Source organism: Aspergillus pseudonomiae (assembly GCF_009193645.1).
Source record: "Aspergillus pseudonomiae strain CBS 119388 unplaced genomic scaffold BDV37scaffold_12, whole genome shotgun sequence".
Classification (NCBI taxonomy): Eukaryota; Fungi; Ascomycota; class Eurotiomycetes; order Eurotiales; family Aspergillaceae; genus Aspergillus; species Aspergillus pseudonomiae.
In genome coordinates, this window is record NW_022476004.1 from 1393 (window position 1) to 18466 (window position 17074).

The following is a 17074-nucleotide window of genomic DNA, read 5'->3' on the forward strand; positions in this document are numbered from 1 at the left end:
TTTTTTTTTGTTTAAAAAAAAATTAATTTTTCAAAGGATTTTAGAATGAGAATCAATGCATGAATAACCCGAGGTTACTTCTACACAGCCTACCCTAACCTATTTCTGTTCTGTGACGAATATGATTGATTGATCTGATATTGGTTGGTTGCCCCATTCAACATTGAACATCCGGCACTGCCGCTCAGGCTACCATAAAACCGAGGTCCCCATAAGCCAAAGAAAAACTAATAATTAATTATAATAATCAAAAATAACATCGCCTAATCAACTTGTATGCAAGTTACAATGACGCTGGTGCTCACGATAAGCGTATCGCCAGCAACGTCAGTTGAATGGTAACCAATTCTCTTGGCTCCTTGGCCGGTCCACTTAGAGACGACGAGATTACTTAAAGCCAAGCAGCGTCGGCGAGGGTGGTTGGGAGTCAGGAGAACAGGTGTCGCTTTGCAGCTGATGTCTCACATGGCTGAACGGTGAAAACAAGTAGTTAATTCAAGCATAAAATTTGTAATACGGCTAGGCGTGAAGGAGAGGTCACCTCAATCACATCTGCACTGAGAGTGATGATGCTGATCATTGCAGGTCAAGCCTAGGGTTTTGCAGCAGATTGTGTAGCCCTAAGCAGTAATGGTGGACATGCCACAGCAGCGTTGCACGGTAGCTTTTGTAAGAGCCACCAACAAACTCTTATTTATCAGTTCCTCTCGCGGGTATGGCGGCGGAGCGTACATATCACCTGCAGAATGCCTGTCGATACTCTGAGAGAGTGACGGTCCAAGCAAGGTACATCCGGTACCGACACGGACTGATATCACACTTCCTCGTCGCGGGCGGTGGTACAAAGCACAAAGGCTTCGATACTTCGGTGCTACTTACACCCTTCCAGCAAGATAATCCTAGCACGTCGTTGTGATAGGGGGTTGACGGTCGTCCGGGATTCCACCTGGTTCACTCCGTTGATTTAGCCTGAGCCTCGCGAGAGCATCCCTGCAAGTATGTGCCACACTATCAGCCAACAAAGACAACTAAGCTTTGTCCCCCTCGAATGTAACTCAGCTCTACACTAAGCTACGGTGCCATGGTCAATATTAATATGAGAGTTATTACTATCTCCTGTCCGGACTTGAGTACCTGGGAGGATAGGGTTGTTAGGTATGTATGGGTAGTATTGTACACTGTTACGGGACCGATCGGACTTAACACATGATTCAAGTGCCGATGAAGCCGAGACTATTCAGGACTTAAATGACTAAATTACTACCATACTACCTAGGTAACTAGGGACATCCACGATTTTAGCATCATCCACCCAGTCGTACATGGTATACTTAGGTGCAGCCTGGAGGACATACCTTCGTTCACCCCTGATCCTCTCGCAACTTTTCCCCCTTGAGGATCCCCTTGCTTCCTATCAGGTTGCACGAGGATTTAGTCACACCCATCTGAGACCTGTAGATAGCATTTAATGCATGCCACTGCAATGCAACCCTTGATTGGAATCAAAGTTGCCAAGCAGGCCTGTGTGTGAAACGTTGCACGGGTTTATCTCCACTAGCATAATCAGTTTAAGGTAAGGTCAAATAGTCCTCTACCTGAGAAGCTCGACTTTCTTTCATTCACAATTCAGTTCCTTATTCGCTCAGAGCATGGAGAGAGGGGGGGGAGGGATTTCCACAATTGCCCGGGGAGGGAGATTTGTGCGGTGTTTGGTGCGCGCGCGCGCGTGTGTGTGTAATCTAAACCGAGTAATTCCCTCCCCAATAAACCTGAAATCAGGAATGCATGGGAATCCCTCTTCCTGTCACCGTGACTGGTTACTTTCGGGGTAGTTGTAGATCAACTGCCCGACATAGATAACTTTGAGAGGATCATCCCCTCATTCCTATTTGCATGATGATCGATCACAGATAGTCTGTTGAATTAGGTTAAGGTACGGAAGAAGATAGTTTCGTCTATCCCACCTGACTGGATTTTCATTATATGATACTCGATGTACTTTTTAATAGAATTATTTTCTTTTTTGCTTTCCGGATAGGAAGGACACAGTCCTCTGTACTCCGTCAGTAAAGACTACTACGGAGGAGGCCCCAGCTCTCGGCACCCACCGTTGCCACACTCTTAGTCCATATAGTCTCAAGAACTAGGTAACTAGTCCCCCCTAACAAAGAACAACCTACCAGAAATCCAGTCCAGTGAGATACAGTACAACCCCCCTTCCATAATTAAAAATCGAAAACAAGGCCCGAGGATCCCTATCCTGGCCCTAATACCAAGCGTCAAAGCGCTGCAGAGCCAAACCTATCCCCGCCGTCTAAACGAAGAGGGATGAGGACAAAAAAAAAAAAAAAAAAAAAAAAAAAAAAAAAAAAAAACACGAGAGTTTTTGACTGGATCCCCAACATTCAGATAGCCAAGGCTTAGCCTAGTGTGGCTGAAGGACTAATCCGACTAGTTTACCTCCGTTGTCTTGCCTCTTGTATTTCCGAGGGGATCCGCTGTTGTATCCATGCTTGCATGCATGTATGTATATGTACTGTACGTATGTATGTATGTATGTATGTACCTAGGTAAGTATGTACACCCAGAGGAGGGATTGAATTTAAATATTGAGAATTGAATGTACGGAGTATACCTGGGCGTATATATACATGTGTATAGTGTGCAGACCTTCCTGGGAATGATTGATATCATGTGGCTTGGTTTGGCTTTTTTTTATTAATAAAAATGAAGATGGGGAAGCTCGCTTCGTATTTGATGCGAAGTTGGTACTATATTGGATTGTGACGGCCTCCATTGTTATTAAAGACCGAGAAATACGGGAGTCTGATAGGCTTTTCCACGGATCGAACAGACCGATTAGGTAATTCACAGCGATCGGGAACATTGATTGATTGATTAATCAAGTGAAATTAAAATGAACCCAGAAGAAGGTTTTCATAAAAACTCGTTTTCACCCAGCATTGTGTACATCAAAGTGTACAAGTGGCCTCAACAAGGACAGGCAAAAGGCAAGGAAAGAATAAAATATGACTCAGCATGCCGAGGATTAGCCATGATACGTCCGATACGAGGGAAATACGAGCCCACCGGCACTTCTAGGCAGTGTCATCGCCAACGGACGCCGGAAAAAGGCCGACATGATATGCTTAACACCAGTAAGGTTGGCAACTTGGCAGTTTTCCCCGCGTGCGATCCTCCGCAGCATTACCTATGAACTTGGACGGAATTTCCGGACAATCGGAATGTTTCGTTTCGTAATCTAGGGGGAAGGAAGGAAGAATATGGCCCTTGTCGGAGTTCGAATATAAAAGTTTTCCAGTGGAAAACATGCTGGTCAGGATGTAACAAGGAATAATGGTGGAATATGTTGAGTGCATACTAAAGAGAACAAGATATCCCTTCTCACCTCTTCCCAATTTCAGCAAATGGAGTCTCAGACCAGTTGAACCAAGTCGGACGTGATTCCTCGTCCGACCGTCGCCAAAGCGAGGTGGATCGTCGACAGCCCAATGGTATCGGGGCTCGTAGGCGAGGCTCCGCCCAGACCGCAGCTTGGAGGCATTAAAGTATCCGATGGAACCAGTCAGCATACGCCGGGTCTGGTGTTCCTGCTTCTTTTAGATAACGCTGTAATCCAGCGGTTAGGTAATATCTCTGTCTTATTGGATCCTCCGGACCTTCGCCTTTTTTTTCCGCCATAGCCGAGACCTGGCCCCAAGACTAGAGACACATGGATACCTCCAGTACAGTGAGGGAGAAGCGTCTGTGGGAGACACAGACCTTACACAAGAAGAGCTTCCAGAATCCGCAATCGAATGATGAAAAGAACTCCGGGTCCTCCGGATGATCCACTCAGGGGAAAATGTGGTTCATGATTCCTATTTTCTCTTCAATATATCCCTTTCCAGAATCGTATCGGACTCGATTCCGTCACCGCCGACGGGGTGGACTCCCCTTCATGTGTTGCCTTGTTCTGCCGAGTAGAGTTACATCCTCGTCCAGGGATGGGATGGGGCCAGAGGATTTTTCCTTTTTTTAATTTTTTTTTAATTTTTTTTTTAATTATTATTATTTTTTTTTTTTTTCACCACCACCCCCTTGGGCGCTGTTTTCGGACTTAGGAGGTCCGTTGGATACGTCGCTTCCTGCCGCAAGGGGTAACCTGAGCGATCGACTGACTCTAAACAAAAGAAAGTATTAGGGTTTTTGGACCGGTCCTAGTAATTGCCTTCCCGCTGAAGCTTGACATCACTGTACATACCACATCGAGACTCTGTTCAGGGTTCAGACGGAGGAACCTCCGTTCATGCATCCCCTTCGACATATACATTTTTGATTTTCTTTTACTTTTTTTTTGACTTTCTTTCATAGACATTCCTCACGTAGAGAGCAGGGGAGGGCTAGATCCTATTACGTTTCTCCCTCGATCTCTTCTTTGTGCCCTCTTCCCGAATCCACATGTGTCTCGGCGCTAAACAAAATTACAATGTAATAATAGTATGACTTGTGAACTATAACGTCCTCTTGTTATGCCCGACTCTAATTAAAGTAGCCAATCCCTGCTCCTCAACCCATGCCCTATACAAGTGGACTCCTCCCCGGTCCTCCTCCTGTATATCTAGTTAATTTATAGGGCTGTTAGCACTATACGTTATCGAAAGGGGTTCGTGAAAAGGATACAAAGTGGAGCTGTGTCAAATCTCGCTACGGCCCCGGTCTTGTTTCAAATTTATAGGGGAATCCATAGTGCCTTGGGCCAGTGATGGGGTATAAACAATGTCTCATATGTATTATCGCTATAGATGTAGTACTGTTTCCATGGTGGTCATGTCATGAGACTTGCTGCCGGTCGTATATGTAGGCGGGGATAGTATGCCGCTTAATTTGACTGCTAAATTGGGAAAGGAGATTTTGAATTTTGAAAGTTCGTGTTGCCTTTTAGTGGAGATGAGGGTATCTTAGCGTTTACATTGAATGATATTGAAGGAGCAACGTACACCCCTCATTAATATACATCTATATACTGTACCTGTGGGGGTGAAACTCCTTCGCACACCACTATCCATGGTCCAAAGAAGACGAATCTCAAGAGTATCTTGATATGTCAAGCTCGTATTGTTTGCAGAGGGCTGACGGTGTTCCCTCTTGAAAGTGCAATAGTAAACTTACAATATGTACAAGTACGGAACTATATTACCCTATAAAAATACATGCCTAGTGTTGAACTACAAGACTCCCCCTTGTTTATTGCATATACCTTACTCGTCGGCACAAGTAGTTCCCGTCGAGCTAGGCCTTCATCTGCGGGTCGCAAACGGGTTGCCAAGTGCAGGTGCATAGATTGGCACTAGTCGAAGAGTATCAAGGATTACAGTACCTTCCCTTCCATAAATCCAGACAGGATGTGACGAGTGTGTGCAATGGCGTCCGGGCACTGTCGATTTACAGAGTAGTCAGGTGATGGGATGCCCTGGGCATCTGTCTGACCTTGCTGGCATTAACCATACTACAGGGTAGTATGTACATGCATGAAATGCTGTGTCTCCATCTGTGATATCATCTGACCAAGTGTCATCTGCACAACGTTATTGATCTGGTAACCTGGTAGAACTTCTAGATCGTTTACACCGAGGATTTAAGAATGTGCGTTTTGGACACAATATCACTATAATCCTGATTTATTGATCGGGGATGTATCTTATGAGCTTCGACCTTATTGATATATATGAACTTCTCCATATCAAACAGGAAACAAGTTGGACGAGGTACATTGCCAGTGTGGGTAGGTCACTTTTGTTTGCAATATCCCTAGCTACGTGCGGCCGGATTATATCAAGTACCCTTTTTGACCTATTCCAGCCGCTGATAGATTCTCATCGTTGCCAAAGATATAGACATGGAAATGAAGGGCCGATAACAGCTCCCCGCACTAATTTGCTGAGCATACGCACCAGCACTACAGACAGATGCTCAACAAAGTCCCAGAAGAGCCAATGAAGCGCCTAAGAATGATACTTCCTGGTCTTCTACCGTATTCTCCATTACTGAGGCTCTTGGATCATCCCATAGCTGATTTAACTCGTTCTTGAACTCAATCGATTACAGCAACAGTGTGGGCAGTGACGAGTGTGAATCCACGCATACACCACCTTTGTTGCCCACAAATGTAGAAGAGTGCAATTCTCAAGCACGGTTTCTTCAACGGAACAATAGCCACGCTGTGTTGAAATCCCCTCCAATTCAGCAAGATATGAGCACTTATGGAGCAGCCCTATGTAACTATATACACATATAGCAAATTGATTCTCACCTTATACACCACATCAATATTGGCAAGATCTACGACATTCATGCCAATGGTGAATAGAGTAGCTATCTCGCCCCATTAGGCTCGATCTCAGTATCCCCTGCTGCTGTACATGGGATATACATTTCTGGCTGCTGGTGCCGCAGCACAGATATCTGCTTCTAGAAACTATAGTCACGGGAGAGATAGGATGCAGGTTGGCATATTTCTGATGTGAGTAGAGCATGAGGGTATGGTGTGTAAGGTAGTGCCCGCGTGTCCTGAATAGGACGCCTGCACCGACAATGGTATGCTCCTCACTGCCGTGATGCTCCAGCTCAGCATTGCTACCGGTGCTGTTGCAGACAAGCTCTTTGCTAGACTTGCCAACAATAATCACTAGGATGTAACTGAGATGCATATTGCCATCTAATCGATACAATATTAAGCCGCCCGGGTTCTTCAAATACTTCAAATTCAACCTCGTTGGGTGTGTCGTATCGTTGCATCTTGCCCATCTATGAGCCCTCCTGGACCATACTAAAAAGGGTGCACAGTTGAATATCTTGGTATGGAAGGGACCTAGTGACGGTGAGGGGAAGCTTATCGACCTCCTTCATGGAATAGAGTAACAACAGCCATGTAGGAGAGCTTGGGTCTTGTCATAGCCACCTTGTAGGGTACAAAATGAAAATGATAACTCAAGCCCTTATCCATACAATATACTCTATCGAACAGTCGAACAGTCGATGGCCCTGTTTGCTATTGAGGGTGTTGGTCTTTTTCACAATACAAGCTTAATCTTGCCTTCATGTCATCTATTTTATGCCTAAAAACATACGTACCTGGGTCTCTTGTATAGTATATGGCTGTCCTCGTTACTCCCCGAGGTGCGCCACCCGCATCAGTCAGTTAAAACAACCTATCGGTGAATTTAGTCCGAACTACTCAACTGTGCATTATCTTGGTAGTTACTCATTATATATGTTTATGTAAGCCTTATATAAAAGTGTTAAAAAGCCAGTCGCATATGTATAGTATAGGCGGATACTGTGTACATAGAGAGCCAAGTTAGTCTCTTGGGCATACACTAAAAAAAAAAAGCCAAACAGCTCCATATTCCCATATTCCGAGTATTGACATGTCATGGGCATGTAAATCTCACGTCTTGGCCGCAGCTATTCGAATTTACTGGTACGTTCGTCAAGAATACCTATCTTTCTCAACACCCCCTCTCCATTGAGAAGATTGCAACTATATATTTAGGAACAACCATCATTCAAGCACCCAACATAGGTTATGCTCGAGTACTCCATATTCCACAACTATAAGACCCGCTCTACGTATAAAGTAATCAACCACCCAACATCAACCCAACAGTATCCTAGAACTCCACCATACGCACTTACAAAATACAAACTTTGGTTCACAGTCCCAGTTTTGTTTTGCACGTTTTGGTATATAGATACTAAAACCAAACTATGACGACATGATAGGGCGGCTGGCCTAATGGTAAGGCGCTAGATTTCGGCTCTAGAGATTGCAGGTTCGATCCCTGCGTCGCTCGATCTTTTTGCGTTTTTTTTTTTTTTGGTTTTCTATTATATCCTAGTTGCATTGTATTGCCCCTGTCTGGTTAGTTTTTGTAAGTAGGGGTATTGGCTAGGCTATGCCGTTGGAGTGAAATAATGATCTCCGTTGATAGCCGCAGTATATACTGATCAGTACAGTTTGCGCAGTACCCTAGGTAGGTCTCGCCTCGGTCTTCTAGTAGGACTACGTCTCGCAGACTCTCCTCGACTGGAGTTGCTTGGGTGAAACTACTACTGGGAACGAGCGGTTGACATTGACCATCGTACATGTCTATCTAGTGTACATTTCAGGGTAGAGTAGAGTAAGATACATTATTTACATATCAGCAGTCCGCCCTGCCGAAATACCGAGGGAAAGATACCACGTCCCGGATGCTGGAGACGCCGGCTAGGTATCCCAGGAATCGGTCAAAGCCGAGACCAAATCCTCCATGAGGCGCAGTTCCCCACCGTCGAAGATCCGCATACCACTGGAGATGGCCCAGGTCTTCGCCGGGCAAGAGGTGAGGGTACATCGGCGTCTCAGAATCGGCTGGTGTTCCCGCTTCCGTTTCCGCACCCGGAGCGGCTGGCGCGCGGGTCTTGATTAGCCCGTGCTCGCGCATGTTCTGGATGATCTTGGGAAGGCGGTGCTCACGGAGCGAGCCCCCTGCGACTTCGCTAACCTCTGGGAGGAGGAGATCAAAGCATGCGACTGTTTCGCCTGGTGCCGCGGAGCCGTCCCCACTGGATGGCAGCATGTAGAATGGCTTGACAACCTTAGGGTAGTCGGTCACGAACACGGGGCGGCCGTTGTGAATCACGTCAACGATGTACTTCTCGTGCTCCAGCTGGAGACCGCCGGTCCATTCGGGTGCATGTTCGAAGGTGGCTTGTCCCTTGGCGACTGCGTCCTGGAGCTTTTCAATTGCTTGTGTGTAGGTCATACGGCCCCACTTGGGTCCCTCCATCATATCATTCCATCGTTGGCTTAGATCAGCACCGGATCCTTCAGTTTGATCTTGACCGGACTCGCCCGACCGCTTTGCGGACAAGATCTCCTGGCCAACAGGTGTGTCATGTAACCGACGAACCAGGTCACGGAGAATATACTCTACGGAGTCGGTCAGCGAGTCTAAGTCATGCATGTAATTCATCTCCGCCTCCAGCATGTAGAACTCGCTAAGATGGCGCGGCGTATCGCTCTTCTCGGCCCGGAACATGGGCGATATCGTCCATACATTTCCTAACTCTGCTGCGTAGGCCTCAAGGTGGAGCTGCGACGACACCGTTAGGTATTTGGGTGCCCGGAAGAAATGCTCGCCCTCCGACTGTGTCCCCATAGCTTCCCGCGGCAGAACCGTGAATGTCTCCCCAGCACCTTCGCAATCCGACGACGTGATCAACGGTGGGTGGACTTGAACGTAGCCCCCGTTCGGGGCGAAGCGAAACACATTTCCTAGCTGGTACATGCATTCGGATCTGAACCGCGAGAGGAGGGAGTTGAATGGTGTGCGCATGCGGAGGTGGGGAATCTGACGAAGGAAGTCGGGGCTGTGGTACTTTTTCTGGATGGGGTAGGTCTGTTCGTAATATGATAGTTAGCTGCATCGCCCTTCGGGTCGTTTGTATAATCTCCAGAAGGCCTCGTCTACCTCAGGGTCTGCACTCCCAAGAACATTCACGTCTGTTGTTTGAAGCTCATGGGTTTGCTCCTTGCCCGGTGGGCAAGCCTTCCAGATTCCAGATATTTCCACAGCAGTTCCAGTAGACAGACTAGAGATACATTGATTAGAGCCCAGTGCTTCGGAATAAATCAAGGGTGGTCAAGCTCAGTAGGAAGGCGGACGTACTCGGCAGCCTGTGCTGGCCTCAAAAAGGCCTGTAAAGGCTCAATTGTAGACCCGTCTGTGATCTCGGCGAACGCAAAGCGTTTCTGCTTTCGGACGGAGCGAATGAACCCATTCAACTTGATCTCTTGATCTTCCAAACTGCAGGGTCCATTCTTGCTTTGCTCAAGGACTTGTGCGCATCGTAAGAGCGTGGGGCCGACGCCCTGGCTTGCAGGTTTATGGCTCAGTCTGGCAACAGACGTAGCGAAGGTTCGCCGCCATGTTCGCATTTCTTGTGGAAAAGGTACCGAGCTGGTTGTGGTGATGTGTTGAGGGCTCTGTTCTGGGGAATGCGCGTGCGCCTAAGCGCTGGAGGACGGCGCGCAAATTAACTTATTTGGCCCGATAAATAACTTCCTGTTATCTCCGCGCCTTTCAAACGAACTCGAAAGACATCTAGAAAAACTGAAGTATACTATATAATTCTGCGCATCCAAATGGTCATAACAAGCCCCGCTAGCTCAGTTGGCTAGAGCGCCAGACTTTTAAAGCAAAAGCCTTGCTGCAATCTGGATGTCAGGAGTTCGAGCCTCCTGCGGGGCGATGTTCTCTTTTTGTCTGAATATTTTTTTGTCTATTTTCCCTTCTTTTTCGCATGGTTATGATTTTTTCTAGTGAACCTATTCTTATTCACTATATATTGGTGAATAAAAAGGCCATAGCCCTTGACGATGGGGGTCATCCAGATCCTTTTCTACCCAACTGCACAGCCCTAGAATCGTAACAGTGCCCTGGTTGTCCATAGCAGATGGGACATGTTCTTCGTTCTCACATAGTACTCTGCCCAGGCGCCTCTTGGATACTTTAGGAAACCTATTGTGCAGTGTCAAATTTGGCTAGTACTGGTCCGATCTTCTGGCATGACAGCCGATGGACACGTAGATCATCTTCTGGACTGGAAGAGCGTCCTTGCATATGGAACCACATCAAGAGTTAAGTTGAATCTGTAAACCCAGGCAAGGCAGTCGAACAAATCTTGATGGTTTGCTCACAGAGTGCCCGTTGATTTGAATGCAAAGATATCTGGTATGTTGGAAGCATGGCTTCCGCCTGCGAAAACCCTCTAGATTTCTTCCAACCTTAGCAGGAATGCTGCATCTCTATAGCCAAGAGGCTCATTGGAATAGGCTAGCTGTCACACTAGGCCCCTCGGGGCCTTGCATCCACAGGTGGTGCTACCTGTAACAATGGGGACGCTGCTAGGCTCAATATTGTTATCCGAGGCTGATCCAGCAACAGAAAGGCTGTGCTCATCAGAACCTTTCATATTGGCATCACTAGTATCCTCCTGTGGAGTAGGCGTCGCCTCTAACCTGGGTAGCATAGGTGTTTGTCTCATAGGTAAGGGCAGGTGTAATAGAGAACGCCTCTGTAGTTCTTACATCGGTATCTCTTGTTCCGCAAAGGAACCCATCAGATCCAAAAACGGGCTCCAGTTCCATGACGTCTGCATCACAGATCATAGTAAGGCTTAGGGCGTTTAAGACTTTCAAGACGTCGCTGTGATTTATGTCTTCTAGCCGAGGACTTCCTTTCTTAGCTTGGCGAAGGCGACTAAGAATCTCGTTGTTAAGGGCACGCTGGACATCTATGGATTGTGTGTTGTTGTGGATAATCTTTGACACTCGATCAGCCATCGACCGGTTCCTGATGTATGCAAAAAGCATCGCGCATTTAGAAGGAGCCAAAATGATAAAATCAGCGATATACGCCATAGATCTTTCTTGTACAGCTTCTTAAGCGGGATCGCCTCTCTCCACTCGTCCTGAAAGACATCAAGAATGTTGATAGTGCCAAGAACCGAGATGGTCCGCTTTCCGAGGGAAAATATGCTATTTTCAGACGCGTGGGAGCGCAGAGGACATAGGGCAGACATCTTAGAGCACGATATCTTGGCTGCCGGTGTAGTTTGATGTGATGAACGAACCCGAGATACGAAGGTAGAATGCGATGCACAGGAGGAGGGATACTGAAGCAGATAGAGATGAGGCAGAGGCAAAGAAATGAAGAAGGCAGGTGAATAAAGAAAAGGGCTTACTACAGCAGGCTCTTTGAGTTCTTAGATACAAAAAATATAGCAGTGTTCACACATCTCGGTCCATAATGACACACCACACTGCTGCGAGAATGGCGAGGGACAAGATTCCCAGGCTCACATAGAGGCAGTGTGCGTTTCCCCTCGAAGTCTGTAATCAACTGCCCAGAAATGTTAACCCCTGGTCTCCTATACTTCACGTTGGTATACTATCAAATGCAGATAATCTAGATTCTAGTTACTAGTACTCTGTAGTGAGCCAACCAGAGTGCAAAGCCTACCTTCAAGATATCCCCTTTAACTGTGTCTTCTTGAACGTCAATGGCACAAATCTATCTCTAACCCTCAGTACACTCTGCCCAAGGAAGTTTTTTGGCACTGGACGTATGTTTCCTACTGATTCCTGCATAAAATAGATACCACTAGGTTGGTACAATATAGACAAGGGCCAGCCTTTAGGGTCAGAGAAGACAAAATAATTCTTTCAGTAATTCTCTATCCCTTACGAACAAGATACCAGGTTACATCTTATAATGTTAATCTCGCGCATTACAGACTCGTTTTCTTCCTGGCTCCTCCTCCATAGACGCCTTTGTCAGAGAGATTTCTCGGCTGAAGCTCGTAGCGAGGGCAACATCGCAGTATCATAGTATGCGCTATACAAGTAGTACATTGGGAGAAATGGGACAATATAAGATCACCGACTGCATCTCAGGAAAAGGGGGTTAGTAAGGTGGAATTCAGGTCATTATTGACTGATGTACTCCGTAAGTACTTGGTACCTTCGGCTAAGTGCTGAGACTAATAATGTCAACGGGCCAGATCCGCTCTGAATGGTACCTTGACCTTTCTATATCAAAAGGCTACTAGCCTACTACAAGTCTACAACCAAACGTATTGGCCTTTGTCTCGCTTTCTGCTTTAGCCACCGCCTGCCATTTACACGTATAAATTTGTCCTCGAAGCTCCAAGCCTCCAACTTCTCTGCAGTACATACCCCCATTCCCATTCAAATCTCTTGTCTTGTTTACGCTATGCCACCTGACAGCGCAGATACAACTTATATCAACGCATTTCATGTTGCGTGTAGCAATGGTGATCTGCCGAAAGTCCGGGAGGCCCTCACCAGCGGGCGACTCTCTGCTGAGCCTCTTAACACCGGACTCTGTCTCGCCATCCAAGCGGCACATCTGGATATCGTGGCGGCGGTCTTCGATGCCGGCGTACCCATAACACCCGGCGCAGTAGGCTCTCTTTGCGGGGAGAAATACCATCAGGACCCGCGTATAATTCGCCTCTACTTTGACCGTGGCCTGAAACCTAGAAAATGTACCACGTACCTCGGCGAGCCTCTTCTCCGGTACGTTGATGGCCAGTTGAGTTAACCTCTGATTGTAAGACTAACTTCTAGGGAATATAGCTTTTTGAATGCTGCCTGTGCTCGCGAGTTACTGGAGCGAGGCGTTGACCCCAACCGTTGCGGCCCAAAGAAGACAAAACCCCTGGCCAGCGCTCTTGAACAGGCCTACGAAGACAACGGAGCTTTGTTCGACCTGCTCGTTGAATACGGCGCTAAGGTAGAATCCAGTCTCTTCTTTTCCGCTATTTGTTGGAGCAGGTCGAGTACAGTGTTCAAAACTAGATTCCTTCTTGCCAAAGGTCTCGACCCGAACACGACCTCCGCGGACTGGGGCACGCCTTTACACTGTGCTGTCCGTTTCGCTATGGAAGACGTAGTTCACATACTACTAGACGCGGGCGCAGATCCTACGGCACGACCGGGGTGCAAACAATTCCGTGACAGAAGCCCTGCGGAAGTAGCCGAGTTACTCATACAGGTCAAGGATCCCAGCAGCCAGGTCAAGTATCAGAGTATACTCAAACTCCTTGTAGCTGCAAAAGTCAGTCACACTAAATCTACAGCCGCTTTGTCTAACAATCTGACCAAGCATAAGCATGCAACAAACTCGGTACAAGCTAATATAGAGAAGCCAAGTGCCGGGGATACTACAGAGCCTATAGCAAAGAGACAGAAAACCAATACCCAGCATACTGCCGTTAAGAATACTCCGATAGGGGATATTTCTCAGAATAGTATTAGCAGCCGAACACGAAGTCGTACCAAGTTGTCTCCTAACTAGATCTACTGCGGTTAATAGCTTGTTTCGCGGTAGTAGAGCAGGGTAGTAGGTTGGCTATACAGGAAATATAAGCTCCTTCAGTCTTACAAGCAGTCAGATATTATTCCTTTGTACGGGGTATACTTCAGCTTGCTGCAGCGTAACTAATTGTCCTGAATACTCCGAGTGCCTGCTATTCCTTTCCTCCTTTCTACCACTGATTCGCCAGGATTCGTTCCGTTGTACTATGTCGGTTTTTGATGGTTTCTCCTTGGGATATATTATACATGAGACGGCAATGGAATATAGACCATTGTCGACAGTTGATCACACCAAATCCCGCATATGGCTCACCATTTGTCCTCGTGGTAGTTCCGGCCTTCAACCCACAACATAGCCCATAGCTGAGTTTGCAGCCCCCCTCCTCCCATGTCCTGAGCTCGGTCAAATTTGAAGAGATTCCTTCCTCTGACTGCATCTTCTAAGAAGAGTTCTGGGTCTTCTTCCACCGTCTCGTACGCAATGTCTCTCCAGCGTGATTGGTCTTGCAGCATGGGCACCAGCTCGCCGACAGTGTCACGGATCTGATTCCACTATATGGTGTAGTCGGCAGCATTTGGATCTGCTGCCAACTGCCGGAAAACCTTGGCTGGGTGGATAAGATAAGCGCGGAAGTCGTTCTCGATCAGGTCGGCGTCGAGTTTCCTGTGGTATTTCCCCCCGTCTCTCAGTATATCAGTGACAGTGAGCTTGAACAGTTCAGCGTTTGTTTGGGTCGGTGGATCCCGCCATTCTATTTCCGGGTCGAAGGAGATATTCTCCCACCAGTGGGTCGCATATACTGCCTTACAGCTGATGATATACAAGGTGGTGTACCCCTTGGGCCCGGTGCTCCACTCCTTCCTCTGCAACCAGCCGAATTCCTGCAGGGTTGCTGCGCTCATCCAAGTCACATGAGGGGCGGAGTCGCGTGTGTGTCACGATCGGTCTCGAAATCTTGGGGAGCTCTTGCTCGTAGAATTTCCCCAGCGATTCTTCCGGCAGCTTCATTGATTTTGCTAGACTGGCGTATGGCTAGGTTCTGTTGTCGTTATTTGAGCAAGGAAGAAGCAGAATGGAAATGCTAAGCGAGGGGTTCGAAGACGATGGTCGCTATGCAGAGATCTAGAACCTAGTGACGACGACCTGGTGGATCTCTTACAGATCTGGCAGCTCCTTGAATTAGCGGCTGACTATTTGTCGTTTATGGCCTGCATTGATCCACGAGATATCCTGCAGTCGATTCTTCCACCTGCAGCTTCAGCGAAAAAACAAGCGGGGGCAATAGTTCTTCTGAAGACGTAGTCCTTTATTAGTGCACAGGTTCGTGATGGTCTATTCGGTCTGCGTTGACTTGTGCATCGTGCGACTCAAAATTGGATGAGGGTAAACAGGACTCTTGATATTGTAGTGGGGTGACACCCCCTACCTATCACATGATCCCATATCCTTTGTGCATATATTAGGTAGCCACTCGCCATAACTTAGAGGAATCAGGCAGGTTCTCCATTCTTCCACAAGACCGTACCAACCGGTAGTGTAGGAATGTATGTGCGACTACGTGATCAGCGAACATCGGAATGAGATAGAGTAGCGGTACGACCGACGCACCCGCTTTACAATAATTGGGCAGAAAGAGCAGCATGCTAGCTAAACAATGTCTTCCCTGATGGTGACCATACTAGTATGCTCACCGCTGCAAATCTTAGATCTTGCGTTCAGTAGTTGGGCGGTACTAGAGGGATAATAGTAGTAGTACATACACTACTTTATAGATTAGAGAGGCAATGTATACGTTCAAGTAAAAAGTGTTTAGATATAGATCGTCGAGCCATTCCATGGAGTATATGTTAATCTACGGAGTAGAATATCGGGTTCAACTGGTCGGTGTGGCTAGGCATATCATGGCCTGAACCAAGAGCGGGAGTGTGGCGGCAATTGTTAGACTTTCTCTCATATAGGCAGAATGTGAAGAAATTCACATCCACCGCCCGGATGGTCTAGTGGTATGATTCGCGCTTAGGGAGAAACCCAAGCATTGACTGCGCGAGGTCCCCGGTTCGATCCCGGGTTCGGGCCTATCTTTTCACTTATTTTTGTATTTTAAATACCTCTGTCTCATTGTACTAATATATCGAGCAAATTGCGTCGAAGGACTTGCTCATTAGGGTTGTCAGAATATGATCCCGTAATTAAGGTACTTCTTCGGGTGGTCCGCTGGTCTGTAACCCTGATTTCGCCGTCCATTCATTCATTCATAGGCAGCTGGGCCTCCGCCATACACTCGTGAAGCTTAGATCTACGCACTTTCATAGGAATATACCGGCACGGATGGCCGAGTGCCAAAGGTGCGAGATATCTAGCCGTTTACCGTGAAAGGCCGCGTATGGCGTTATATCGACGCCTGAGCTTCACGGTTCCTTAGACGAAAAGTCAACGTCGACTAATAGCTGAGGCCAAATAGAGTTTAGAAATTGCATTTCAAACATAACGCCGACGAGGGACTTGATAAGATAGCGATTACGCACTTCCGCACCGCCATTCAGCTCCAGAGTGTGAGCTAGCTAGGTCCCAAACGATACTTCGACCTTTGCGATATGCTTGCCGGTGTTTGTTGCTATGTATGGACTAGACTCGGTAATCTTTTCCCGCTTGAGATATGCATCTAGCCACTTGGGTAGAAACCTCGAAAATCTCGTCATTCGACTTCAATAGAAAAACCCAGCAAAATCCACTAGCATCGTCGATAAAGGTGGCGTAGTAGCGGAAACCTCTGAGTTTTTGCATTCAAACGGGACCGCTAGTATTATCAATATGCAAGCGCTTACTCGGCTTAGTACGAGTACGGCTTGCCCATCAAACAAGGCAGACAGTTTATAGATATTGTTGTACCGTTCTAGATAAAACGGTCCTCGCAAGCGTGACAGGCGTGTCGGCATGCAACTTCCATTGAGATTAGAGTCAATGTACGCTAAGTTGCCACCGTAGAGGTGTCAGTAGAGGCATCAGTAGTCAGCTTCAGCCACAAATCGTGAGTGTTAGTAACGAGCAGCTTAGCGGCACGACAGCTAACTGATCGTAGCTCGTGGAGTGAAGCCAGTACTAGCCTCGCGATAGTGCACCGCACG

General features: G+C 47.2%; 5 protein-coding genes and 3 non-coding genes across 8 annotated transcripts; 5 read left to right on the forward strand and 3 right to left on the reverse strand.

Annotated features, from left to right (window-relative positions):
- The first annotated feature begins 290 nt into the window (after positions 1–290).
- On the forward strand, positions 291–1008 carry BDV37DRAFT_241084 (uncharacterized protein). Its single transcript, XM_032081139.1, has one exon. It carries the CDS (start codon positions 716–718, stop codon positions 914–916), a length of 201 nt encoding a protein of 66 aa, XP_031944463.1. The 5' UTR covers positions 291–715; the 3' UTR covers positions 917–1008.
- Positions 1009–7784: 6776 nt separating this feature from the next.
- BDV37DRAFT_t50 lies at positions 7785–7856 on the forward strand. Its single transcript has one exon. It is a non-coding gene; the product is annotated as a tRNA-Arg (tRNA).
- Positions 7857–8183: 327 nt separating this feature from the next.
- BDV37DRAFT_241087 (asparagine--tRNA ligase SLM5) lies at positions 8184–10063 on the reverse strand. Its single transcript, XM_032081140.1, has 3 exons — positions 9714–10063; positions 9516–9636; positions 8184–9443 (listed from the first exon to the last, which is right to left on the reverse strand). Exons 1-3 carry the CDS (start codon positions 9980–9982, stop codon positions 8205–8207), a joined length of 1629 nt encoding a protein of 542 aa, XP_031944464.1. The 5' UTR covers positions 9983–10063; the 3' UTR covers positions 8184–8204.
- Positions 10064–10202: 139 nt separating this feature from the next.
- Positions 10203–10295, forward strand: BDV37DRAFT_t51. The gene has a single exon. It is a non-coding gene; the product is annotated as a tRNA-Lys (tRNA).
- A 2526-nt stretch (positions 10296–12821) lies between these two features.
- Positions 12822–13928, forward strand: BDV37DRAFT_280059 (ankyrin repeat domain-containing protein; the record flags this gene model as incomplete). The annotated part of the gene is made up of 2 exons (XM_032086476.1): positions 12822–13147; positions 13208–13928. The coding sequence occupies 2 exons, from the start codon at positions 12822–12824 to the stop codon at positions 13926–13928; spliced, it is 1047 nt and encodes a 348-aa protein (XP_031944465.1).
- Positions 13929–13977: 49 nt separating this feature from the next.
- On the reverse strand, positions 13978–15316 carry BDV37DRAFT_241088 (uncharacterized protein). The gene has a single exon (XM_032081141.1). The coding sequence runs from the start codon at positions 14849–14851 to the stop codon at positions 14501–14503; it is 351 nt and encodes a 116-aa protein (XP_031944466.1). The 5' UTR covers positions 14852–15316; the 3' UTR covers positions 13978–14500.
- A 1-nt stretch (position 15317) lies between these two features.
- BDV37DRAFT_241090 (uncharacterized protein) lies at positions 15318–15775 on the reverse strand. Its single transcript, XM_032081142.1, has one exon. The coding sequence runs from the start codon at positions 15589–15591 to the stop codon at positions 15409–15411; it is 183 nt and encodes a 60-aa protein (XP_031944467.1). The 5' UTR covers positions 15592–15775; the 3' UTR covers positions 15318–15408.
- Positions 15776–15935: 160 nt separating this feature from the next.
- On the forward strand, positions 15936–16025 carry BDV37DRAFT_t52. Its single transcript has one exon. It is a non-coding gene; the product is annotated as a tRNA-Pro (tRNA).
- Positions 16026–17074: the final 1049 nt, after the last annotated feature.